Source organism: Limulus polyphemus, unplaced genomic scaffold (genome assembly GCF_000517525.1).
Source record: "Limulus polyphemus unplaced genomic scaffold, Limulus_polyphemus-2.1.2 Scaffold1104, whole genome shotgun sequence".
In the NCBI taxonomy this organism is placed as follows: domain Eukaryota; kingdom Metazoa; phylum Arthropoda; class Merostomata; order Xiphosura; family Limulidae; genus Limulus; species Limulus polyphemus.
The window spans coordinates 120,063-147,531 of record NW_013666714.1 but is presented as its reverse complement, the minus strand read 5'-3'; the positions used below and the strand labels follow the sequence as shown (position 1 = coordinate 147,531).

The window sequence follows — 27,469 nt, the reverse complement described above, 5'->3', positions numbered from 1 at the left end:
ACAAAGCGCAAACCGCGATTCCAAAAACTCCCTAATCTACCAATAATTTGACACCTTAATCTTCTAAAAAACCACACAGATTTTGTTTTTCGAACAGTTAGTTACCTTAATTTATTTGACTTTATAAAATTTCAGGCGACGTTTCTAGTTTTTAATACATTGTAAATTATATTTTTAAGCTCATGCTTTTCTTAATGTTGGTCTAGCTCAATGTTTTTTTTTTAATGAATGTTTTTAATTGTGTCTTTTAACTGCGTCTCTCACTTCGCTTTACTTTCATCACTAAACTTATTAGCCTAATTATTTTTAGCCTATTTAACTTATTTTTTATATTTTATAAGACTACTATTTATTAATAACACTTTGTCTGGTTAATTTTACTTTGTTTAGCGCAAAACTACACAAGGGCTATCTGTGCATAGCCTAATGTTGAAGTGATAGACTGGAAAGAAGGCAGTTAGTCAAGAGAACACACAATTATTTCTTGGGCTACTCTTGTATGGCGAAATAGTGAGATTTCACCATCACTCTTATTGCTCACACGCGAACTGTCGGATTCACAGAACGAGTCTAAGCCACGCCCATTCCTAATTAATATTGAAAAATATAACTGAAATAAAACCTGCAATTTAATCTTTTTACCAATTAAAGTTGGTCCCTCACCTGTTGTTCATCCAGCAGTAAATAATGGGGTTATACATCGAGTTGGACATGGCTAACCAGTAGATTCCAAGGTAGATATGTTGGAAGATTTTGTAGTTTGTAATTTCCCTGTGGTCGTGAGCCAATAGAAAGTATATGTGGTAAGGAAGCCAACATACAGCAAAGATGAACACTACAACCATCATCATCTTCACAATCTGTGATGAAAAAATATAGAAAACAAATTAGGAACAGACCGGAATTCAACAAAAATTAGACACTTTTTTCCGGAAAAACATTATGTTTTATTTCAGATTAGCGTTACCCCTGATACGAAGATCAAACCACACAACTTTATATTGCAAGTTACAATAATTCCAATACAATATTCAAACATGTGGTTAAGAAAGTAAGATAAAGATGAAACCAATCCAACATGATTTCTTTTAAAGGCGTTTTTTACAACGTTTTAATAAGGCCTGGTTATGTACTTATTTACAGTAATACCACTATGAGCTAAATTGAATAAAAAAAGTCACTGCTAAAAAAATAGAGCTCAGTAAGATTATGAGATATATAGAAGAAATGTGAGTTAACCAAACCTTTCTTTTGGACTTTATAGCTTCTATTTGTCCTGCTGTACGTTCGCCAATACTTTGACTTCCCCATAGCTCCTGGCCAACTCGAAAGTAGGTAAATGCCATTGAGGTAATAGGTAGAATGTAAGCCAGAACCAGAATAACCACGTTATAACTATATGATGAAGGAGAAAGAAAAAGAGTCTAAAAAACCAAGAAAAGATATTTGTAGCACGAAAAACAAAACGTAACTTCTAATTGAAATGATAGCTTATCAAGAAAAGGTTTGTTAGATAAAGATTAAAGCTACTGAACTTTTAATCACGCTTATTTTGTATCATCTAGGTTAACCTCTTTAGAAAAACTATTCCAAAGTTAAAAGTAAGATATCTTCAGACGATCCACTTGTCTTTCCATGATATACCTTTTATATCTAAGTATCCCCGTCACACCAAACATGCTCGCCCTTTCAGCCTTGGGGGCGTTATAATGTGACGGTCAATCCCACTATTCGTTGGTAAAAGAGTAGCCCAAGAGTTGGCGGTGGGTGGTGATGACTAGCTGCCTTCCCTCTAGTCTTACGCTGCTAAATTAGCGACGGCTAGCGCAGATAGCCCTCGTGTAGCTTTGCGCGAAATTCAAAACAAACAAACAAATATCTAAGCTTTCCAATAAAAAGGGTTTCGTCAAAAATATTCGTTTTAAGATTAGGAATTATATCTAAATGACCAGTTTTCTTTTACCTGGCAAAATATTAAAACAATTTATCTCTAAAATATTCATAAGATGTTAGGAGTTAACCTGGCGAAATGTTTCATGATTTTTAAAACTTCTTTATTTTGCATTTATTTGTAAACTTACGTTTTTAAATGATAATTTATTGAATATTACCTTTTATTGGAAATATGTTTCGTTCAGTTTAACTTAATTATTGAATAATCACTAATTAAAGTTTATATCAATGAGTGAAATTATATTGAATTCTAAAATACCTAATTTATTTCTTAAAAATGCATTAATAATAACATATATTTAAACATGTCGCACATGTTATATGATAATAACATTATTTAAAAATTTTCTAACAATGGCGCTAACTCACAAGGTATACGTTGATGATTCATACGATAAATATGCTTTGCGCTTTCATAAACACGAATATTCTAAATTATCGTGTTATTTTTTCACGATAATTCAATTGAAATAACTTAAGACAGTAACATAGGCACTTACTAATATATATGTGGTACTTTCAAGGTAATTAACGATCTTTAAAGTTGCTATAGTAATGTTATCTCTTCTAGAAGATAATTTTCATACTTGCATTCAACAAAAGTTTGAGTTACATGGCCAGGGATACTTTTTATACACATCACTTATTGATGATGCAGAAAATATCATATTTATGGATTGTGTTCTATATGATCTCATGAAATATAAGACGCTTAGAGTGGAAACAAATGTGTTCTTGCTTAGAAAAAATCTAAATCTAATCTTGAATACACATTTTCTAGAGCAGAAAAAGTTCACTATACGAGTTATTTTACCACATACCACGGGCACTACATAACGCTTTTACTCTGACAACATGTGGCTGTTAGGGAATGGATCGTGAAATGATAGTTTCATGATGGCTCTACGTTCTTTGTGTAAACGCTTATCGTACTGATCTAGAAAACAGAGGACGAGTTTGCTTATCGTTATTCTTCTAGTGGCTCAGCTTTCAAAGGAGTTTGGATTATTTTGATATCCCATTCTTCTCAAACAATAGGGCTGTAACGATACGCTTACCTCACGATTCGATGCGTATAGCGATTCTTTTATCACGATACCTGTGACTATCTTAAATTTGTTAGAATAGCAAACACAAAGTGATTAATACTGCGCTTATGTAGGAACATGACATTCATTTCTTAAAATGTAACTGTTGATCATCTGAAGCATCAACTTCATAGCAAACAATATCAAAGGCACTGTTTAATATAATCATGTATATAAATGTTGGGCTATTGTTTCAAGCAAACTAGACGTTTACCTAGTTGGGACACCTTGAATTAGCGTGTACTGAGGAAGCTTAAGAATGTGCTGAAAGAGGCACCATGTCAGAACTAGAATTCTACTTAGTTGGGACACCTTGAATCGGCCAGTGCTGAAAAAGCTTAAGAATAAGCTGAAAAGAGACACCATGTCAGAACTAGACATTAACCTAGTTGGGACACCTTAAATCGGCCTATGCTGAGAAAGCTTAAGAATAAGCTGACTTCCTTTCAGTTGAACTTCTGTGGATTTTCTTTTTTAACCCGTCCTACCAACACATACACTTGTAACACACGAAGGTCTTTCTGAGCAGCCAAATTAAGAATATGTGAAAAGCATTGCACATGGAGTGAGTGTTCTGCCAGTTTTCCAGCATTGGAAATGTTATTTGCATTATCAGATATAATTGTTAGATTGCTAAACTTTTTAAAGACCCAAGAAGATACAACCTCCTTCAGTACATCCTCCAAGTGTTCAGCTAGGCGTCATTCATTTGTCTTGTTCATTTGTCTCATTTCCCAGTTGTCCTTTATAAAATGTTTAGTTATAGTAATGTAGCCTTGGATTACATCCGTCACTAGTAAGTGAACATCAAAAAATCACCTTTTACTATCCAACTTATCTTTTTTATTTTTGTAGAGGTCAGGAAATACTACAGTACTAGAGTGAGTCTTAGAAGGGATCTCATATCTTAGTTTAGTTTGGTTTGTTATGAATTTCGCGCAAAGCTACACGAGGGCTATCTGCGCTAGCCGTCCCTAATTTAGCAGTGTAAGACTAAAGGGAAGGCAGCTAGTCATCACCACCCACCGCCAACTCTTGGGCTACTCTTTTACCAACGATTGACCGTCACATTATAACACCTCCATGGCTGAAAGATTGCGAGTTGAGCGTCCTAACCACCTGGCCATGCCGGGCCTCATATCTTAGTTCCAGAACCCTAAACACAGTAATAAAGCCACGATTATCCACCACTAAAAGTGGTCTCATATCTTTAGCTATAAAGATTCCAATAGCTCTTATCATGTCTTTTGCTCCTTGTCTGTTCTGGTTTAATTTTGTTTTAAGCACTACTTGCAGTGTCAGCTGAGGAGCACGTGCCATTTACTGCTTACAGAAAGTGAAGCTTGGAAGAGTTTACCTTTAATTTCTTTCTTTTATAGCAATGTAATATAATATTTTTTTTCTCAGACGTGTGGGCATGTTTGACGTTCTTCCCGTGTTATAACTGAGCTACACTTCACATATTTTCCGTATTATTTTCGAAGATCAGTTTTTGTTACTCCATTTTGATCCAGAACTTGAAACACAAGATATTCACAAACAACTGATTTGTAGGTTAAATGTGCGTCCTCTGTTTTACGCTTTGACGAGCCTGCCATTGTCGATACAGCACGTGGTAGTCTAATTTACCGTTTATTGAATAATTTAAAATGCGATATTTGTGAGAAAATAAAAACCCGACTAACAGATTTTCCAAGCCGCTTAATTAAAAAGAAAACAAAATCTATATTTAGGATGGTTATACAGTACGTAGATTGATAAAATAGGACACTCACCAAAATGATTTTTGTGGAGATGATGATAAAATGATGAAACATTTTGAAAATATTCACCACAAAGTGTACACTCGTAACCAATACTGAAGGTATGTTTCTCTACTATTTGTACACATTTATATATATGTATAATAATAATAATGCAATGAACAAAAAAACAAGTCCAAACATAAATAAACAAAACAAAAAATAAAATTAAAGTAAAAACGCTGCATAAATGAAAAGAATCCCCAAGGTACAGGCTATAATGTAGGATATAAAATGTTTCCTGGATTTTGGAGGTGACTGCGGAAGTACGACCCACATTGCAGTGGGGATTCACCACCTATCAGTCTTAACCTACGTTCGCCTGTCTCACATGAAAACATTACCAAAAGAAATAGAAATTAGGAGAGCAAGATGTGGGTGGGTGATCAAGCCCACAAGTCCTACGTCTGCAGACAGTTCTGGGAACAAGTCCTACGTCTATAATCACCCTTCACTGCCTGCAAACAGCTCTGGGAACAAGTCCTACATCTATATCGCCCTTCACTGCCTGCAGACAGTTCTGGGAACAAGTCCTACGTCTATAATCACCCTTCACTGCCTGCAGACAGTTCTGGGAACAAGTCCTACGTCTATATCGCCCTTCACAGCCTGCAAACAGTTCTGGGAACAAGTCCTACGTCTATAATCACCCTTCACTGCCTGCAGACAGTTCTGGGAAGATGACTGCTCTCCAAAGTAAAATGAAAATTAAAAAATAATAAAAGAAGAATAAATAAATAAGAGTTTGATTAAAGATCAAAGATTGGATAATTATTTGTCTAGTTTAACCTTTTTTGATAAAGTCGAGAGACGTGAGAAATGAATATTTATGAAAGTTACTAAAACATATACGAGACACAATCATACATTTATCTAGACATACTAGAAAAATTATAAACATCAACTAAATGTACGACGACATTCTTAAGTTACGAGAACATCGAAATGCATAAGTCTGTCGTCGATACCAGACGAGGCCTATCGCCCAGTACCTGAGCTCGTAGTGTCGGCTGGAAACGTATCAGAGATCAGTCAAAACACTATATCTGTCATTAACATTCCATCATTTATTAAAGTAGTCAAGAAAGTGGTCGTACGTTTAGTAGATTGAGGTAAGTTTATCTTACTTACCACCAAATGGTAGTACCTTATTTCGGTTTTTTATTTTCACTTACAATCAGGGTTTAATTTCAAATGTAATAGATTTTGTACAAGTGCACTCGATGACAAATTACACCTCATGAATATTAGTTTCTAACAAGTCTCCATTATATGTTTTATATAAAACTCATGCTTCATCATAGTGCTACGATTATTATCTGTAAGTAAAATCACACACACACTTAACAAACATAAACATTTATTAGCAAGATACACTAATATACTATAAACGTCTTAGTTTATAAAATACTGTATTAGTTTTCATACAACTTTTATATATTATACTTGTTATATTTCAATTAGAGTATATATTTTTCATTTGTGTAAACAAATATTGCGTTTATCACGAGACATTTTAGCATAGCTTTTCAAACAATGTTATGGTAACATGTCACGTATTATCTTTTACACTTATACAAAGAATATTAAGACACTAAGCTAAACATGTATAGGTCTGTAATTTATATACTAAGATATTTTCATAAGTAGTATATTAGTGTATGTTGAAGCTTTGTTAACAATTGTTTCAGTATGTGTGATACTTTAGTCTGAGATTTTTTTTTAGTTTTGTTACTAAATGTTTCAGTACATGTGACAACTGCCTTATTTAGAGTTTATGGTTCTACATTGAAACATCGATGAACAGTTGTTAAAATTAAAAAATAAAAATTAGACTGTATGTTGCAGACTGAAATTATCAACACTATCCAGAAAAACAAACTATGTTACCATCCTTGGTATAATGAAATCTCACATATTTTATATGTTGACGTCTAAGTAGATATTAAAAGTAGAATTTAATCGACCTTTCATTTTGAAAAACAACAAAACATTTTAAGCCGTCTGATACAGTCGGGCACAGTAATGAGTATAAAATATGAAAGAATTGTACGCTTACTGAAATGTCCCATTAAATACTTGGTTTGGTTTTGATTTGTTTCGAATTTCGCGCAAAGCTACACGAGGGCTATCTGCACTAACCGTTCTTAATTTAGCAGTGTAAGACTAGAGGGAATGCAGTTAGTCATCACCACCTACCGCCAACTCTTGGCTAGGCTACTATTTTACCAACTCATCAAATACTGAGAAGTAGAATATTTTGAATACACGTTTAGTGTTTTGTATCACTATGTAAAGTTAAATAACTATGTTTGCTGACTTTTAAATTAAGGTATAGTGAACATAAAATTTATGTAGAATTATATATGATTATGTAGAGTTTTAACCGTTTATTTTCGATATTAAGTATAATGTAAATACATAGCTAGTGACAATGTATTATAATTAACTTGTTCAACTTTTATTTCAATACAAATTTTCTGTCATATTGGTCTCCCTCTTCTTCTAGTAAAACCGAGAGTCAGATAGAGAGTTCCAGATTCAAACGAAAGTGTTATCTGTTTTAGCAAACACAAAAGTGAAAAGCTTTTCCAGAACTCGATGTTCTGATCTATATATTTTTAAAATCAAAGTTTATTGAGCCGGTCAATAGGCTTGAATATCAAACACGTGACTCATGTCAGGAATGGGCTAAAAGACACCAAGCAAATGTATAGACTATATGCAGTTACTAAGAAACAGGCTCTGCTAGACAATGAGGTAACAACAGTAATTGCTCTTTGCATAGAGCCTTTAAACTCAACTGACTTATAAAAGCTAAACATGAAAATATGTGTCCTTTTCAGGACATTAATTGTAAAAAGTATGTTTGAATGTATAAACTAAAACTATAATCAGTATGTTAAATCAAAATTGGTTGTGTATTTTCTTGTCCTTTATCGTAAGAAATAACAACTTGAAATTTTTTGTCAAGAACACAATTATATGGATAGAATAAAGTCAAATTAGTGATAATGCAAGTATTTATGTTAAATTATTGCATGGTATTTAAATAAGTGTCCTTTATAGGACAATAATAGTAAAAAGCATGCTTAAATATAGAAACCAAAACTGTAATCAGTATAAGTCATACTAAGTCATATAAAAACAATCGGCCGTCTTGTTCAATACTTATAAAAATATAAGGTATGATACAATCCTTTCAGAAATGTATTAAAATGTTAATAACATTCATCCTATAGAAACACAAATAAATGAAAAATAAGATGAGACATGCTGAAACCTGCATGCTGTCTAACAGAAGTATAAAAACACCTTCTTAAAACATATGTAGTTAAATGTAAGTTGAAATCTCTATACAACCATTAGTAACATAATCCGCCTTTGTAAGACCATCAGTCTATAGTAACAAAACCCGCCTAGCAACACCTTTGATCTACACAAACTCTATCTTTAGTAACACAAACCACCTATAGAATTACAGTCCACCTATAAACCTTATTAACACAATCCGCCTATAGTAACAGCCTTCTGGTATTGAACTATTATATCACCCCTCCCTAAGATATACGTGCCCTCTTGTTCCACTTTGTGGAACTATAACGTCATCGTTTTTTGTCATGGTTGTCTAGCAGTGCGCCCTCAGGTGATACCTAGTGCAACTGTGACTTCATACGTGTGGCGCCCTCTGGCAGCGTGACTGTCAAGTACTGCTCTAACTACTAACATAAAAGAAATTTTAGGGAAAAAAGAAAAAATGAACCAAAGTGAGGCGCAAACGAACCGTTTCTCGAACCGTGACCAATGAAACGCGATGAATCGTGACTTTGGTGAATCTTTAAAGTACTATAAAACGAGCTATCTCTCTAAGGGGGAAAAAATGGAAGGAAAGAAAAATAAAATAAATAACTTACTCTTATCCAGAACTTAAAATGTTGTATTTTATGTTGTTTTTTTGTAATGGAATATCTGATACTTTAAAATTTTGAAACGTAGGTTGTACCGGCTATAGTTATAACTTAAAACTGCATATAATCTAAAAACTACTTAGTGATAGCTTGGTAGTTATTTAGTTACAAAATATAGTCATAATAATCTCTTAGTTCTATATAAGTTTTAGTTTATTTTTGAACGTTTTATTGACTTATTGTTACAAGTTATTAACATCTGTAGAGTTAAGCGTTTAAAGAAAGCTAACGAACAACTCAGAATATTCATTATGAGCTCGTATACTTTTTTGAATGAGTCTTTGCTTGGTACGTACACAGTGTGTCACAGACAAGAAAACATTTCGAACTTAGGACATAAATTAAAGATGGCATAGTGAAGCTTGAAGTAACATAGTCATATCTGTATTAAAAGGACTGATTACAAAGGCCTGCGATTGTTTCATTGTCTTAAATTGTTCACATGTTCTCCAGTAATTCCTGTACGCTGAATCCGAAAATGATATTTTTTCTCCATCACGTACAGATTTTTCGCAATACATAAAAGAAAGACCACAACACGTATTTTCGAGACTAAAAGACGTAGATTTCACACATAAAAAATCAGGATGAATGAGGATGGATATTCGTTGGACATCAGTGTTCTTCCCTTTTCTTCAGCTTGTTTTTATTTTTGTTAAAAAACATAATAGTAAAAAAATTTAATTGTGGTAAACGAAATAATAATTGGATTTAAGTAAGAGTTTTTTTTATTCCCGATTTGTAAAAAAAATCCTTACGTGATAGGAAAAAATGAATATTAGTTTCGAAATCTGCGTAGCTGAATTATGGAAAATCCGTTATCAAAATAAAAACAACTTTTATGAAGCTTAAATTCGCAGGATTGTGTTATCAGTGGAGGAATATTTTTAATTGGCTAACATTTCAATTTTGTAGTATGGTTAGACTCATCAGTGCATCTGATCTAACTCAACGATCATTATATTTGTATTTGTAGAGAAATATTTAATTATTTCTTTTTTTTAATAATTTGACTCTTCATAAAAAATATTTTTACTTCTGTAATTTCTGGTGCATTGTTCAAAAATACTCCAGACCCTAGGACTTTATTTTGTTCTTTTGGTTAAATTACGCCGATAGTTAAATACGCACATTAAAATTGCAAGTAAAATATCCCATGAGAGTTATCCTAAAACTATAAAACAAAATAGAAGTAATTGAATGTTAACGACATCAAATGCCCCCAGCGGCTCAGCGTCATGTCTGTGGACTTATAACGCTAAAAACCGAGTTTTGATACTTGTGGTGGACACAGCATAGATAACCCATTGTATAGCTTTGTGCTTAATTACAAACAATACACTAAATAGCTAAAAAGCGGTTTGGTTTCAATATTCATTGAATCGTGATAATGGTGGCGGCTTCTTGTTTAAAAGGCTTGATTTAAAGATGCAGACAATGTTATTTCTTTGTTCCCCAAGTGTATCAAACTTTAAAATTCCGTCTATCGCTATTGGTGCAGTTGTTTAAGAGAGGAACACAGATTAATCTGCACAGAATATGATTGTCAGCTATGTAGTATTTTAAGATAAAGATTATTTCCGTAAACTTACATATACTCAGTGTAGCTTTGAGTGGTCGGTCCATCAGGCCAGATCATATAACATATAACCCGATACCCTCCATTTGGGTAAACTTCCTTCATTGTTGTGGAGTAAAGTATATTCGGTAGAGATAATGTACTACTTGCAACCCATATCCACAGAGTGATGTTGAGTGTCGTTTTCCTAGACATCCGGGGCTTCAAAGGATGCATGATGGCCGTATACCTATAAGAAAGTAAAAAACATCAATATTTGTAAAGCCATTGAACGACACAGGCTGTGCGTAAAATACTTCCTGTCGATGGACCATTCGAAATATAAAAACTATTGAGATAAACGTCTCTAAAATATTTTTGGGCGATTTTTTTTTAAATATATATATATACGTAACTTCAGGATTATTAACTGAATTTTATAATTCCAAGATGTATTTCAGGAAAATGTGTCCGTATGATACTTTCTTGGGGAGTAGTTCGTAAGATTTCAGTTGGGTGAGATATAAGTACAAGAAAAACTACAAGACCTAGAAATAAGGACACTGTTTGTACTTAAGACAGCTTTATGAACAACTAAATTATGGTTATATGTTACAACAACTTTTAAAATATTAGAGTAACAGACAAATAACTTAACATGAAAACAAACGTTGTAGATTTATAATAAAGTTTTCATCATTAGCTATTAAAGCCGTCTCCAAACTCTTATTGTTACATAAACGGTTATCTGCGCTCAGTGTGCCACAGGGCATTGATTCCCGGATTTTAACGTAGTAAGACCGTAATCTTGTCGCTGACTAAAGGGGCGTTTTCGTAAAAGGACACTGACATGCTGCTCGCCTGATTAAAACGTTCATAAAACTTAAATACTTCATTGATGATTAATTAATGATAAAATATTAATTTTGGTTAGATATTGATATGTAACATTTGCTGAGAAATATTAATTTGTAAGGTAAATAGGTTACATTACTAGATTTACTTCCGCAGGTTCTCCGAAAGTATTCTGTTTCAAGAGTAAATAAAACGAAAATGAAGAATAATAAGCATATTTATTTCTTGCTTTTGAAGTTAATAGATCATGCTTGTTGTAGCCTACAGAGGACATAATTTTTTACTGACGTCATAACAGTTCAAATTTCAACGTTAAGCGCCCCTTATGTGAGGTCAGTTTAATGTCTACTGACTGACTGACAGACAACACACTACTGTATAGAGGTGCGAGTGGTTAAAACAGATGACCCTTCCAGGCAGCCTTCGGGGCTCTTTCGGAAAAACAAACAAACAATATTTTCTTTTGAGTTGAGAAAACCAGTAATAGATGGCGCTTAAAGAACGTCATATATAACAACTTTTACAGACAAATAATGACAGGTTTGTTTTGTTTATTTTACGGTATATCCAAATTGGGCTATCTGCTGTGTCTACCACGGGAAACCAAACCCCGGATTTTTAAGACTGTAAATCCTTAGACTTATCGCTGTCCTACCTGGAGTCATGACTATTTCAAAATAAATACTGAAAGTTATGTTAGAAAGCATAAAACATTGACTTGATTTAGTGTTTTCTCAACATTGAAAATTCTTTCCAGGGGCGAAATGATAAAAAACCCTATTAATTAACGAACGTTTATTAGATCTATGAAAAAAATATAAGAAGGTTTAATTCATTTTTTTGTACCGAACAAAGTTTAGCTTATAAGTTATTCAAAATAATATTATTTCTTAGCCATGAAACAGTATTTCTGAATATGTGCGTTAACTGAAAACAACAACAACAAAAAACTATTAAATATCCATCATTTTTTGGAACAGATTAGGTATTTAATTTAACCCTAGACGTGTTCAGCATACAGAAAGAGTCTTACTTTCAAGCCCTTGAGAATCAAAGAGTTCTAGTGAAATAGTCCCTCTGCTGTCGTACACTGCAGGAAAAGCTGAGGATATAAACGCTTGCCTGGAAGTCATGTAATGTTAAGATTCTAAACTGTAAGCTCTAATGTATTATTATTTTAATTATTTCACTTTTAGATTTAACATTTTATATTACCTAAAAATTCGGATAAAAAATCTTAAAATATAATATATAGAAGATTTTAGTAAAGAATCCATTGTCAATCCTAGTTGTAACCTTAAAAGTCCTACCGGATAAAGCCTGCAGTAATAGCTCCCAAATGTGTTGGGAATATCCCATCTACGAGACAAAATTCAAATGCTGATGCTACACTAGCCAGCAAACATGGGATATCAATTACTGGTAAGGAGTTGAGTGCTTACACCCACAACATCTGAACTCCTACTGCCTTTCACTGTCTGCAGTCAGTTGTAGAAAGGCAGTTACCCTTAAAAATCCTTATAATTCCTAAAGTAGAAATGAAACATTTCTACTAGATGCAACTCCCAACCTCCACCCTTACAAAAGAAATAAAATAATAAAACATCTTAAATAAAATGATCTTAAATAGAACTACAAGCCCTACCTTAATATTTCTTATGTAGTTCATATTCCCAACCTCCTCCCTTTCTCTTGAAAACTTATTCAAGTATATCACGAGAAAGCCAAGACATGCCCAGCTACTTAAAGTTAGTCTTTCCGTCCCGGTATACTAAATAAACTTATAATTTCAAATTTAGCTACTTAAAAGTAGCTAACAATCTCTAGTGCCAAAAACGTTATTTTCCTTATCGAAAATTTAATTATACAAAATATTTTCATATTTGTTATAAAACAGTGTAAACAATTTTCTTAATGTAATTAATAGTACTGAAACATTGCTAGTATAGTAATTAATAGTTACTTATTTTATGATACCTAGAAACACAAAACATAGTAAAATGCCCCTTCCTCCACAGCGGAAAGTCTAAAGGCCTTGACGCTAAAAACCGGGTTTCGATACCCTTGATGGACACATTACAGATAACCCATTGTGTAGCTTTGTACTTAGCTACAAACAAATACAGAAAATTTATAAAATAAAAATGTGCGAATAGTAAAATTCTGTCGTTAGTAATGAATGTGCCTTTAAAATAGTATTCCAAGAATTCGGAATCTTACTTATTACAACAGCTTTAAGTCCAATATTACCTTAAACTGCTAATTTATTTTCTGAACTCACTCTCGAACTTCTAATTCTCGTCGTCTGATTAGGGTGTTGATTCTATTTTTTTTTAAGTTGGGTCTTTAATAAAAACATACTCTAATATTTATCACAAATGTTGTATTACACTCTGCTAAATAACTTTATAACGTTTACCTGTACTAGCTCAATTAGACATAATAAATAATAGCGCTTTATTAATAAAGAAGTTTACGAAACATCACTTGGTAATCGAAATACGACGACACGTGTTTTAAGTATAATTAACATTTATTTCTTACGTTAAATATTGAAATAGATATGCTACTGATATGCCAATATGCATTATTATTATTTGTTTAGCATATAATGTTATAATTTGTTTCTTAAAATCCCAATATTTACAATTTTCTTGCCTTTGCAAAGTATACACTAATTTGGAATTTTCCTAAAGTTGTATCCTTATTTCAGTAAGTATTTATCAAATAACAATTTAATTGAGCAATTTAAGATATTAATCTATTATTTCATGGTAGATTACACACACACACACACATATATATATATGAATTGTAAGACGGAAAGCAAGGTGGAATATCTTTTATTTATCCATTTCCTTTTAGATGTGTTTTTGTAAGGAAACACGATATCAATCAACCAGGATGATAATGTGAAACTAAGGTGTTCTAAACTTGAAATTTCCTTAACTTTCCTATTAAAAACAAATTATAGAATTGTTAGCCTCTTACAAAAATAAGATTCTGAAAGCTCTAAAAAAATCTAAGAAATCCTGCAAATCTTGAAATACCCATTTAGATTTGTTAATTCTTTAATAATATACTGTATAATGTTTAGCCCCCAAGAAGAAAAAATTAGAATGTTTAAGGATTTCAACAAGAAGATCTGGAGTTCATAAAAAACAAACAAACTAGAACCTATAAAGGTTTAAAAAGAAACTGAAATAGCAACTCCACAAAAAGGAAAAACTAAAATCTCTAAAGATTAAAAAAATTCAATTCTCCATCACGAAAATATAGACATTTCTTCGTTTAAAAGTTGAATTGTTGCATTTTGAAATTTCAACAATAATATTTAAAAATACCTTGCAATGGAACCATAAACGTTTTTGTAGGTTTCAAATTATTAGCTACTGGAATTTCTACGCTTCAAAAGAAAATTCTGGAACACTTATTCTTTAACTGGAATTGTTGCATTTTGAAATTTCAACAATAATATTTAAAAATACCTTGCAATGGAACGATAAACGTTTTTGTAGGTTTCACATTATTAGCTACTGGAATTTCTACGCTTCAAAAGGAAATTCTGGAACACTTATTCTTTAACTGGAATCTCCAACTTTTCTTTTGTTACTATTTTTACACAATTATTCATACTTTGAAATGAATCTCTACTTTTTAACGTCACAGCAGGAAACTTTGCTATTGTTAACACTTTAACAACAAAAACAAAACTTTGGAGTTCTAAACGCCTCGACTATTTTTCATGCATATTTAAGCATACTGTTTCTAAAAATCAATTAATCATTAGATAAAGCATATCAATATACTTTTCTAATGCAGTCGTGCATTTGGTGGCATTACGTGATGTATGAAAAACTAATGTTTAAGTTTATTAAGAACACGTTTAATAAACCAAATTTGGTTTCTTTACCTTATATGAACGGCTTCATTATGAGTAATCTATGCTGCAATACCTTCAACGTGAATCAAAGAATTTTGGAGAGAGAGAAGTCCTTGATGTTGCCAAGACGACCGTGACGTTCACACGCTTTTGCAAGAAGATGTAGTAACTCGTTATGTTTGAAAACAAAATGAGGTATAAGTAGTGTTATGCTAAATATACTTTCTACTTTTCTTACTAATATATCGAAGACATGTTTTTATTATATATCTTGAGCTGATCTAAAAACTCAACTACATCAGGATATATTTCGTTTTTTTTTTTCAGATTTCACTAGTAGTCTATTTCTTTATTTTGATTGGTTGTTAAGGAGTGATCGATCCATATTTTTTAGCGTTATAAGTTGTATGATAATATTAAATCAAGTTTCAATATTATAAAAAAAATCACCTTTTAAGACATCATCGCATATATCGTACACAATGTTATTCGATTTTATTCCAAATTAACAATTGATGTTTCATTATTAGGTCATTTTTTTATAACATACTGTAAATGAATTTATGTATTGAGTGTACTTCTTTCTATATTCACTGATATATTATTGAATAATCTATCAAACAAAATCATCCCCTGTGAGCCAGCGGTAAGTTTAAACATTGGAGTTCGATTCCTCGCGTTGGATAAGGCACAGATGCAGCTTTCAGTAAAAGAAAACAACTTACCTTTTTCACGCAACATGACTCACTGAATTGCCATATCTAGCAACATAACTTCACTTAGATTATTAAGTTACTTACGTAACATAATTTAGATTTATAAATAACTACTTGTCAAAACGTGAAGTGTAGTAATAGGATACTTTTACAGGCAAAATTACTTCAAAATACTAACTGTTATTAAAAGAAAAAGTTAATATATTTTAAATGAATTAAAGTATTTGATTGTAGACTGGAAGTTAGAAATTATGATTATTGAAGAATATAGCAATAACACCAGATAAAACAGTTAATTCACATCCTACGTTTCGTGATATTACTAAACGCTGAGTTTGTTTGTTTATAATTAAGCACAAAGTTACACAATGGGCTATCCGTACTCTGCCCAACACGAGTATCGAAACCCGGATTCTAGCGTTGTAAGTCCGCAGACATACCGCTGTGCCACTGGGATGGCCTAAAGACAGAGATCTGGAAAAAGACTTGAGAGTTGTTGATCCAATTTTTTTATAAAAAAACAATTAATTTTAGATTGTTTTTGTTAAATTCAGTTCGAGGACCGTATTTACTTTCTTTATTGTTTTTTTCAAATTTCTACTTACACATTTATTCCAGAAAATAATATTTGTAGATATATTTTGTCTGACTTTTGTAACAGATTTTGATGGCAGAATAGAGAAAATGTTAACAGAAGCAAACTCATAAAGAATTTTTGCTATAAACCACATGAGTCAGGATTAGCGTTGCCAAATTATGAACCCGGGGATAAAAAAAACACATGAGTCAGGATTAGCGTTGCCAAATTATGAACCCGGGGATAAAAAACCACATGAGTCAGGATTAGCGTTGCCAAATTATGAACCCGGGGTAAAAAAACCACATGAGTCAGGATTAGCGTTGCCAAATTATGAACCCGGGGATAAAAAAGCCACATGAGTCAGGAGTAGCGTTGCCAAACTATGAACCTGGGGATACATATTCCACGTTCTGATGCCTCATAATCGTACTCTACATTTTGGGGCCATGGGTACGTTATAAGAGTGACGGTCAAATCCCATTATTCGATTAAATAGTACATTAGTTGTCGGTGGGTGTTTTTGACAAGCTGCCCTCACTCTAGTTTATCATTTTAAAATTAGAGAAAAAAAAAGAATGTTTTTTGTTTTCAATTTTGTGCAAAGCTACACCAGGGTATCTGCTCTAGCCGTCCCTAATTTAGCAAGACAAGAGGGAAGGCAGCTAGTCATCGCCACCCACTGCCAACTTTTGGGATTCTCTTTTACCAACGAATAAGTAGGATTGACCGTCACTTATAACATTCCGCAGCTGAAAGGGAGAGTAAGTTCGGTGACGATGATTAGAACCCGTGACCTGCAGATTGAGAGTCGAGCGCCTTTTTTTTTCTTTATTTGTAATACAGCACAAAGCTACACAATGGGCTATTTGTGCTCTGCCCACCACGGGTATCGAAACCCGGATTCTAGCGTTGTGTGTCCGCAGACATACAGCTGTGCCACTGGGGGGCTTTTCTTTATTAATCCACCATCATAGAGGGTGTTTAAACAAAAATATATTAAATGTTCAAGACATCTCATGGAAATGACTGTACATACATGTATTGTTAAATGATGCGAAACGAGGTAAAAATCCAACCAAAGCCACCTGTCGTTTCTCGTGATCCATTAACCTGCGACCCAAAACTATTTCCAACAAACTAGAAACTAAAACCCACATACCCTCTACTCTGGAACACTGGAAAACCAAATGGAGAATAGTTTCTCGATCCACACCACATAAGAAACATAAGACCGTCGGGTGATGAAGCATATGAACTAACTTAACATTGGTAGTCACAGCATGATGCCAAATAAGGTAACCTAAATTACAACGTTTCAGTCTACTTTATTCGGCTCTACCTCAATGAGGTACACCTATATTTACTTCCGTATTACCTTTAGTTGGGTACTTCCCCACACATGTTTTGTATTTTGAATGTAAAAATGGGTTGGATTTTAGTTTATTTCAGGATCTTTCTTTGCAAATAATATTTAATGTTTTACAGGATAATTTTCACCCCCATGTACCGGATCAGTTTTGAAGGAGTGTCGTACCTGATACTGATTGGCCGTCTATTTATTTGGAAAGGTTGTTTTGATTCCTTTGTTGGATATCGGTGTTTACCAACAAACTCCTTAGTGAGTTCACTATAACTAGGCCCCCCAGTAGCACATCGGTATGTCTGCGGATTTACAACGCTAGAAACCGATTTCGATACCCGTGATGGGCAGAGCACGGATAACCCATTGTGTAGCTTTGTGCCTAATTACAAACAAACAAACACTATAACTAGACAACACCAACTCAATAATCGCAGATTCCCGAAGGAAACGAGAGATACCTGCAGCTATAAATTCAGAAAAATACAACGACCGCCGATAATTATCCACGAGACTAGGGTTAAGAAACAAAGGTTGCTCAAAAATTTCCAAAATATCGTCAGTTGGTTGCCGAGTAAACCAACCTGAAAAAACAATCCACTCCATCAAGATCTCAGCAACATACGGAGGCAAAAGACGAGGAATCATTTGACAGGAAAATACATTAGCACCGAGCTGCAAATCACCATAAAGACCAAAATAAAAGTCTAATAACGAATTTAAAACCTAATGACACTATCCCGATAAGCAATTCTGAAGCAGTTTCAATCGATAAGCATACTTACGGAGATGAATATCTACAAAATTGAGCCCCCTTTCGGAAACTGGTTTAATCAACACCTCATAATTAACTCCCACCATTCCTCCGTAATAGAGCAAAAGTAGACTCTTCCTTATGTAGAACCTGAAAAATATACCGTAGTACAGAGGACACCACAGTACACAGGCAACTAAAGCATTCATAATTGACACCCGACCCTTCAGGTATAAATCTTTGTAACGCCAAGATGTTCAAATATGAGTGACCTGTCGACAAATATCATGCCAATTCATACGATACATCTCAACACCATCAGGGTGAAACTGTATACCTAAAACCTTTAAACCTTGTGAGGAGACAGTAATTCCTTCAAATACATCCACTCCCCGAGAAACCCAATCTCATAGCCACAGACCCACGTCAAGCCGACCAAAATTAGAGACGACTAGTACAGCTAACGTTTTGGACGAAACAGTAACAAACTCATAAATCACAAATGTTAAACCCCAAGGGTTCGTTCCAATGCTTGTAATATGAATGGATAGATTCTCTCGTCGCTTCGACGAATGAGTGTTCATCAAGGGTTAGTAAAGTAATAATAATGATAATAATAATCATATAGATCAGTTTTTGATGTTATCTTATACGGGATGAAAAACCAGTTTTTTGACTTGCAGATACGTTTACAAGTGTAGTCATTGTTAGAGGGACTCATAAGGTGCTTGTTTTGTGACGTGTCCATTTGTCCTGTAGGAACCTTACTTATTATCCTCAGCTATGGACATTGACTTCTATATTCAGGTCTGTGTCCATATAACCACATATTCGACCTAATAGAGCTGGGATCTGTTAAGTATACTGTCAATATCTGGAATACAACAGCTCTTAAAAATTCCGATATTGGAAATTCTTGATATTGCAAATGATCCTGAAGCAGCGAAGGCGAAATGCGTCTAGTTGCTTTATGTGACGCTGGAAGAGTGCCCATATCCTACTACACTAAAGAATTGAAGTGATAAAAACAGTCTGGTAAGCTTTGATCTTTGCCTAAAGGCAGACGCCACGTTCCTTCCAAAGCCTGTGCATAAGCCTACTAAATGCCAAGGTTTCCCTCGTCAGGAACTGAGTGGTTTCATTCAGCACGGTGTTGTTGAAGAAGGTACTCCCTAGGTAGAAGAACTTGTAAAATGGGTTAAGAGATGTTTTGTCAGTTGTAAATATGAGAGCTTGGTATGGCTGATTGGTATATAATTTCTGTCTTTTTCAAGCTTATTGTGAAACCAAAAACCTTTTGAACCTTGAGCAAAGCGAGCAACAATCAGATGGATGTTTTCGAGGGTGTGTGTTATGAGAGTACAGTGATCAGCAAATAGGAGCTCTCTTGGCAGCTGTTTTTTTAACTATGTACGAGTCCTGAAGCACTGTTGATTGAAGAGACCATCATCAGTACTCCTTTGTTGAGGTCTTTAAATGAAAATAGGAGCATATCAGAGAAGAAAATAGGAAACAGATATGGGGCCATAACACAACCCTGTTTGGTACCATTGGTGACAAGAAAGGCATCTGATAATTTCACTCTATGCATAACTTTAGCGTTATGGAATGAAAAGATGACCTTGATAATATTTTATGCACATTCAAATTTGTGTAGTACTTTCCATAGGCCTCCATCATTTAGTGTATCGAAAGTCTTAGTCAGATCTACAAACACCAGATACAGATCCTTGTTCTATTTACCGGCCTTTTCTTTGCAAAGATCATGTCGACAGCTCACCAGCTAGCTCAAACTCAAAAGCCACACTGTGATTCCAGGTACATCGCATTGAAAAGATGGGAAACAATCCTGTTGAAAACAACTCTTTGTTTGCCATGGTTAGAAGGAAGATATCACGATGATTATCAAAGCTGGACTTTGCTTACATCAAAGTGGACTATAGATGCATCCTTGTACTCCTGCAGTACAGTACTCTCATTGCAGATGTTGCAAAATAGTTTATTTTGTTGTTTAGCCATGTGAGCTCCTCTATGGTTGTAGACTTTGAGCTGAATATCATCGGGAGTCTTGTCTACAAAAAATTTCTGGATGCCTTTGGTTATCTCGACTCGAAATGGTTCAATGAAGTGTCAGTCCAGGACAGGATGCTGTGGAAGTGAGTCTGTGATGTCGTCACGCACTGTAGACTGGCTGTTCAGAAAATTGCTGAAATGTGCCACCAAGTGGGAGAGAGAATGTTACATCTGTCTGTTACGAATTGGTTGTTATCTGATATGAGGAAAGGTGTCATGCCCCTGTATTTGGGACCATAGACAGGTCAAAGACCTTTATAGAAAGCCCTAATGTCGAGCTTATCAGCAGCCTTGTTTTCCCACTAGTAGTTCCTAAGCTCTATAAGTTTGGCCTACAACAAGTATTTCATCTAATGGTATCTGGCCTTTTTTGGTGGTGACTTCTTCTCAGATATATAAACTCTCTGAATGCTGCTCATGTTGCCAAGAAATTTATTTATGATATGCTCATTTTTGTCAAACCAGTCCTGGTGTTTTACTTGATAAAACCGAGGACTTCAGAAGCCTTGTTGTAAAGTACGTCCCTCAGCTTCCTCCAACATTCTTCAATACTAATGGTGTCTTCTGCACTGGCAGTTAGTGCAGCATCTAGTGTGTGTTGCAATTCCATTTTATTGGTTGGGTCATCGAAGGCAGTCACATTGGTCTTCCTTGATGGTTTAGATCTGAGATTCTCACGGATGATGAGTTCATCCTGTTGTGGTATTTCTCTAATGACCCTACTATGATCATCGTAGAAGGTTTCCTTGTTTTTATGTGTGTGGCTCATTGTCGGTGCATGAGCACTGATGAGGGTGGCATGCTGATGGTTTGTCCGAAGAACCATGAGTCGAGCATTTCTTCCCTTAGGGAATGAATCAAGCTTGCATGCAATTCCGGATCGCATAGGAAATTCACACCAGATTGCTGAGGGTGGTCTTTGGGTTTAGCAGTCCAGTAGAAAGTGTAACCTGCACCTACTTCCTCTAGATGGGATTCCTCTGCAATCCTTCTTTCGTTTAGATCAATGTTGTGGGTATAGGAGATGTTCTGTACCTTTAGGTCAGCTAATAATAGCTCAGATAGACCTGCTAAGTACTAAAAACAATGAATTTGGATTAGTAGCTAAGATTAAGAAACCTAAAATATCATGTTTGTTAAATGATGTTAAATAATACATTTATTAAAAATATATAAACTGAAAAGAAAACAAACGCATAAAATAGCATTTCATAGATATTATTTCGACATGATTTTAGAGAATTATTAAATCTTTTCGCGAAATGTCTCTTTCACTACAAATGTTAAAGGTTTAGGAATAATGAGGCCTAGCATGGCCAGGTGGTTAAGGCGCTCGACTCGCAATCTGCGAGTCGCGGGTTCGAATCCCTGTCACACCGAACAGGCTCCCCCACCAGCTGTAGGGGCGTTATAATGTGACAATCAATCCCACTATTCGTTGGTAAAAGAGTAGCCCAAGAGTTGGCGGTGGGTAGTGATGACTGGCTGCTTTCCCTCTAGTCTTAAACTGCTAAATTAGGGACTGCTAACGCAGATAGCCCTCGTGTAGCTTTGCGCGAAATTCAAGAACAAACAAACAATTAAGAATGAAGACAGTTATTTCAAGACAGAACAGGCATGGCTTAATGAATAGCGTACCGTGCTACAAGTCGTAAGGTCAGAGGATCGAGTGGTAATGCCATTTACCATGCTCCGTACTTTTGACTGTAAACGTGTTATAAAAGTGACAGTCAATTCTATTTTTCAATTCTATAAGAGCCAGCCAAAAACCTTATGAAGACGGATGCTGCTGACCGGCTGCCCTCATTCTGGGCAGATGGCTATATTTAAAACCTAGGGATCTCTGACGTGATAGCTTAGCCAATGTAGACATAAGGTGTTATTCAGGTTGAAAATATAAATTATTGCAAGATATATCAGTACAAGGAAAATATATGCCTGTTTACAACATCGCTGTTTGAATTTCAAGTTTATACAAACGAATCTAAACCAATTACATATAACCACCAAGCGCTAAATAAGAAGATGTGTAATTGTGTTTAAGGGAAATGCTACATAATGGGATATCTGCACTATGCCCACTACGGATATCGAACTCCGATTTTTAGCATATAAGCCCTCAAACTTATCTTTGAGCCACTGGGGGCACCTATAAGGGATTGAATATAACTGAAAGGTTAAATATTTAATTTTAACAAACCCAATGTGCCGATTCTGATAGAAAAACTATGAGCATATTTATTTGATCTGTTATTTTTTATTAAGAATAAATTTGGTTAGATAAGTTTGTGTAAATTCATTCTTTGATGTTTGATCCAACGTTTCTTGAGTTACAAGTTAAAAACATATGCACTTTATTAAGTTTTGTAAAAATTCGAATTAAATAGAAACATATAATTAATTCTATTATAAAAATTTCATTTTTCTCCAAAATACACACCCAAGCTTTAGGTTTAGACACTAAATTTATAATAGCCAAAAAGGGCTCTGTATTAATGTAGCACAAGAAAGTAGGATTATGACTTTTAATTATTGATATTAGTTGTTGGATGACATAAATTCTGGAAAAAAAATTATAGTGTAATCGTAATGGTTTGTCCACATATTTGAATAGTAGTTGATTTTAAGCAAGCACTCTCCTGCATTATTCACATAAATTTTCATTAATGTATTACTCAATATCTTTATTTAATGTACAGAGTATTGTATAGTATTTTATGTATGAGTAATAACAAACTTGGTTTAGACTAAATCAGCGAGCCCGAAGCTTCAGTCGGTCTAAAAACACCCTTGATAAGAGATACATAAAACTAATCTCTTTTAAACTACTTAGTGACTAGTTTTAAGCCTGTTACAACACAAGGTAACCGTTTTATCATCAAGTGTGTTATACAATAAACGTGTATACCATTTAGTCTCTGGAAGTAATATATTTACACGTACGCTAGGAGAGAATATTTAAAGAAGTAAAAGAGCTAGATTATTCAGAAATACATCAGTTAGATTAGTCGACGTAAAAATGAATCAATATAGGGATAAATGGTTTGAGGCACTAGTTCTGGAGGAATTATTTCGCGATCGTGAAACAAAATTAGAAATTAAAACATTGGGAATTAATATGGTTCAGCAAGTATACAAAAAACTGTAAAAAAACTGTAATCTACCGTCAAGAACTTGTTTGTGGGAAGGTAACTATTGTCAGTGGCCCAGCGGTATGTCTGCGGACTTACAACGCTAGAATCCGGGTTTCGATACCCGTGGTGGGCAGAGCACAGATAGCCCATTGTGTAGCTTTGTGCTTAATTACAAACAAACAAACAAACTATTCTCAATAAAACAGAAAAGCAATAAAGTATAGTCAGGTTAGTAAAATCAGGTATGTAGGTGATAATTAAATTTATCTTCTGACGTTATCATTCTAGCATCTACAAAGGTGATACAACTCTATACAAGGTAAGGTGACAAGGTCAATAAATACTAGTACACATAATACAAAAAAATGGAGGCCTCTTATTTCACTGATGTATTAAAGCCAATACCACCTTCAGAGAATTATATATATATGGTGTTTTGAGTTATATTATTTTAATCAGCCTGGCATGGCCCGGTGGTTAGGGCACTCAACTCGCAACTTGCACGTCGCGGGTTCGAATCCCCGTCACCGAACATGTTCGTTCTTTCAGGCGCGAAAGCGTTATAATGTGACTCTCAATCCCATTTTTTTTGTAAAAGAGTAGCTCAAAAGTTGGCGGTGGGTGTTGTTGATTAGCTGCCTTTCTCTAGTCTATCCCTGCTAATTTAAGGAGGGCTAATGCAGATAACCCTATAGTAACTTTGCGCGAAATTCGAAACAAATTAAACAATTACAAGTTTGGTGACAGCTTGAATGTATAATGAAGAAAACTTTATTATAAATGTATAATGTTTCACACTGTAAGGTTTATATATGTTTGGATGGGCCGGATTATTTACAGTAGGCGTCTGTAATTTGTTGGCGATAAATTTGAACAATGAACAAAGAGCACACAGTGTACTTATTTTTAAAACAATATATTAAAATAAGTCAAATTTATACACAAATGTTCTTCATACAGTTGATTACCACAGTTGTATCCAGAGCTTTAAATAATCGTTTCTTTTCGTCAAAGTCCACACAGTCTGGTTCAGTTACTGTAGAACACAATTGACAATATGAATTATTATTCTCTGCTCTGTTATTACAGTACAATCGGTGATAATTTCACTTACGTTGCACTGTTTGTTACCACAGTTGTATCCGAGCTTTAAACAATCGTCTCTTTTCGTCAAAGTCCATACATGTTGGTTCAATTACTTTGTTTGTTTGTAATTAAGCACAAAGCTACACAATGGGCTATCTGTGCCCTGCCCATTACGAGTATCAAAACCCGGATTCTAGCGTTGTAAGTCCGCAGACATACCACTGTGCCACTGGGGGGGGGCGGCTCAGTTACTTTAGAACACAATTGGCAAAACAAATCATGACTTCTCTACTCTGTTATTACAATACAGTATGTAATAATTCACCTTAGAAATCACCACTATACGCTCTTTATGTCTAAACTCACAATTACGCACTCTAGATCTAACTATTTATCAAACTAACTTTTTATAGCTAACTCAACTACATTTTGTCCAGGTGGTTAGGGGGCTCGACTCGCATTCTGCGGGTCGCGGGTTCAAATCCCCATCCCATCAAACATGCTCGCTCTGTCAGCCGTGGGGGCGTTATAATGTGACGGTCAATCCCATTATTCGTTAGTAAAATAGTAGCCCAAGAGTTGGCGGTGTGTGGTGATGAATAGCTGCTTTCCCTCTAGTCTTACACTGCTAAATTAGGAACGGTTAGCGCTGATAGCTCTCGTGTAGCTTTGAGCAAAATTCAAAATAAACAAACAAAGCAATAGATTGATACATACGCATGCATATTTATATATTTATCTAAGTATATATACGTATATATATATATGATTAAAACATGTAGTATTCTTTCAGTTATGATAACTATTACTCTCAAAAGTCTCTTCATAGTTTTCTTTACATAGTGTTATTAGTGATTCGTTCAGTTCTACTTTTGGCAATTTTGTAACCTTCGTATTGGAACTTAGCAAAAGCAGTCGTGTATGGCTTTAAGCATACTAGAAAAATAAGGACTCAGTTTGTCTTACTTACATACATTTACGAAAACGCAAGTTATTAACAAAACTTAGAACAATTCAGTTTTTAAAACATTCAAAATAAAACGTATCTTACCAAAAATGAAGCTTAGGAAAACTATTTTTTTTCTGACGTTGTATAAATTAAAACATTATTTTAGGTTTTCGTGAGTTAGTTTTCAATCGATTTACGAACAAAAGAAATAACCGTTTGTTTTACTCTCGTTATAAAATATAACTGCAAAAGAAAAACTTTTTGTTTACTAAAGTAAAGCATGAATAATAAACGATTAGATACTACATCAGGAGATTTTATATCTTACATACATGAAGATGTGTTCGGAGTTTGTATGATGAAAAGTAAAAAGTCTAATGAAGAGTTGAAAGTTATTGTGTATTGATGGAACAACTATTTATCTCAACTGATGTTGGCCGTCTATATTGATAATAAGAAGCCGATTTGTGATCGTATTTCAAGAAATGTTGTCCAATAAGAAAAGTAAAATAAAACTGGTTATTTAATTTCATTATATTCACCAGAATTTTGACAAATGAGATTTGGACAAATAAAGTTTACTGAGTGTGAAAAATGTCAATCTATAGAGCATTTCTTCGTCGGTTGGTTGGTAGCGATAAGGAGTAGCTTAGTGACAATATTTTCTAGATGTTTCACATGTCAGGGCTTAAGCGTTTAAAAAAATACTCTAAGCCTAAAAGGGAAACAGACGTCGTTAGTAGCTAATAATAAAACTCACAGATCTAGCAATTTACTCTACTGCCAAGGATTTCAGAAGCAACGAGATCGTGTTCTCCATGAAAAATGGTCGTTTCTTGAGGTTTTACTTTCTACTTAAGGACAAATGGAGACCAATTTATTTCCCAGCCAAGACTCTTTATCATTAAATATTACATCATTAAAGAAGTTTAAAAAATCTTTTTACTAACCCGTTCTGCTGCCATTATATTTGAACATAAAGTTTAACGTTTTAACTTTTTATTTCGTTTAATTTTATACAATTTAAGTATTTAAGAATTTTCCGTCTCCCTGGTTACATTAATAAAATTATGTCTATTTCAAATATTTTACATATCTCATGCGAGAAGTCCCACTTTCCTATGAAAGCAAACGTATTCGATCATCCACTGATAGGTTCAATGCTGAATTTTATTTATAGACATTGAAGTTCTGAAACCTTCAGAAAACCAGTTACAATGTGATGATTAAAATAAAAATTCTCGATTTTTCTACCAAAAAAATATATTTCGAAAAAACTCTATGAGTCCGAAAAAACTAAGTGAATTGTCATTGTAGATTAAAAGAAAAACAAATCAAAAAAATTTGGTGATTATTTTACTTTGTGATCTAGCGTGTCAAATTAAAGAATACATAATACCAGTAATACAAATAGGACTAAAAGACATTTTCTCATAAATATTTATCAAGTCTTTCGGCTTCCAACTACTTTTAAATCCTCTTTTCAAATAGAAAATGTGTATAAACTTAGATAATGGCTTAACATAAACTTATAATGACACAGGTTAAAACACCCAACGGTTTTTCTACATAAAAAAGCAAAAAAGAAAGAAAACGATTTTAGTCTACTAGGGCAGCACTACACGTTTATATAAAAAACACGCCCCCCCCCCAGTGGCGCGGGGGTTTGTCTGCAGACATATACTTCTGAAAACCGGGTTTCGAAACCCG

At 34.1% G+C, this 27,469-nt stretch overlaps 1 protein-coding gene across 1 annotated transcript in view; it reads right to left on the bottom strand.

Annotated features, from left to right (window-relative positions):
- LOC106462147 (tachykinin-like peptides receptor 99D) overlaps positions 1-27,469 on the bottom strand; it is a 57,374-nt gene that overhangs the window by 3,761 nt on the left and 26,144 nt on the right. Inside the window, exons 2-4 of the mRNA XM_013922041.2 lie at positions 10,404-10,619; positions 1,245-1,395; positions 664-860 (exon numbers count right to left, since the gene is read on the bottom strand). Of these exons, the coding sequence (XP_013777495.1) occupies positions 664-860; positions 1,245-1,395; positions 10,404-10,619 (564 nt within the window). The remainder of the gene's footprint in view (positions 1-663; positions 861-1,244; positions 1,396-10,403; positions 10,620-27,469) is intronic.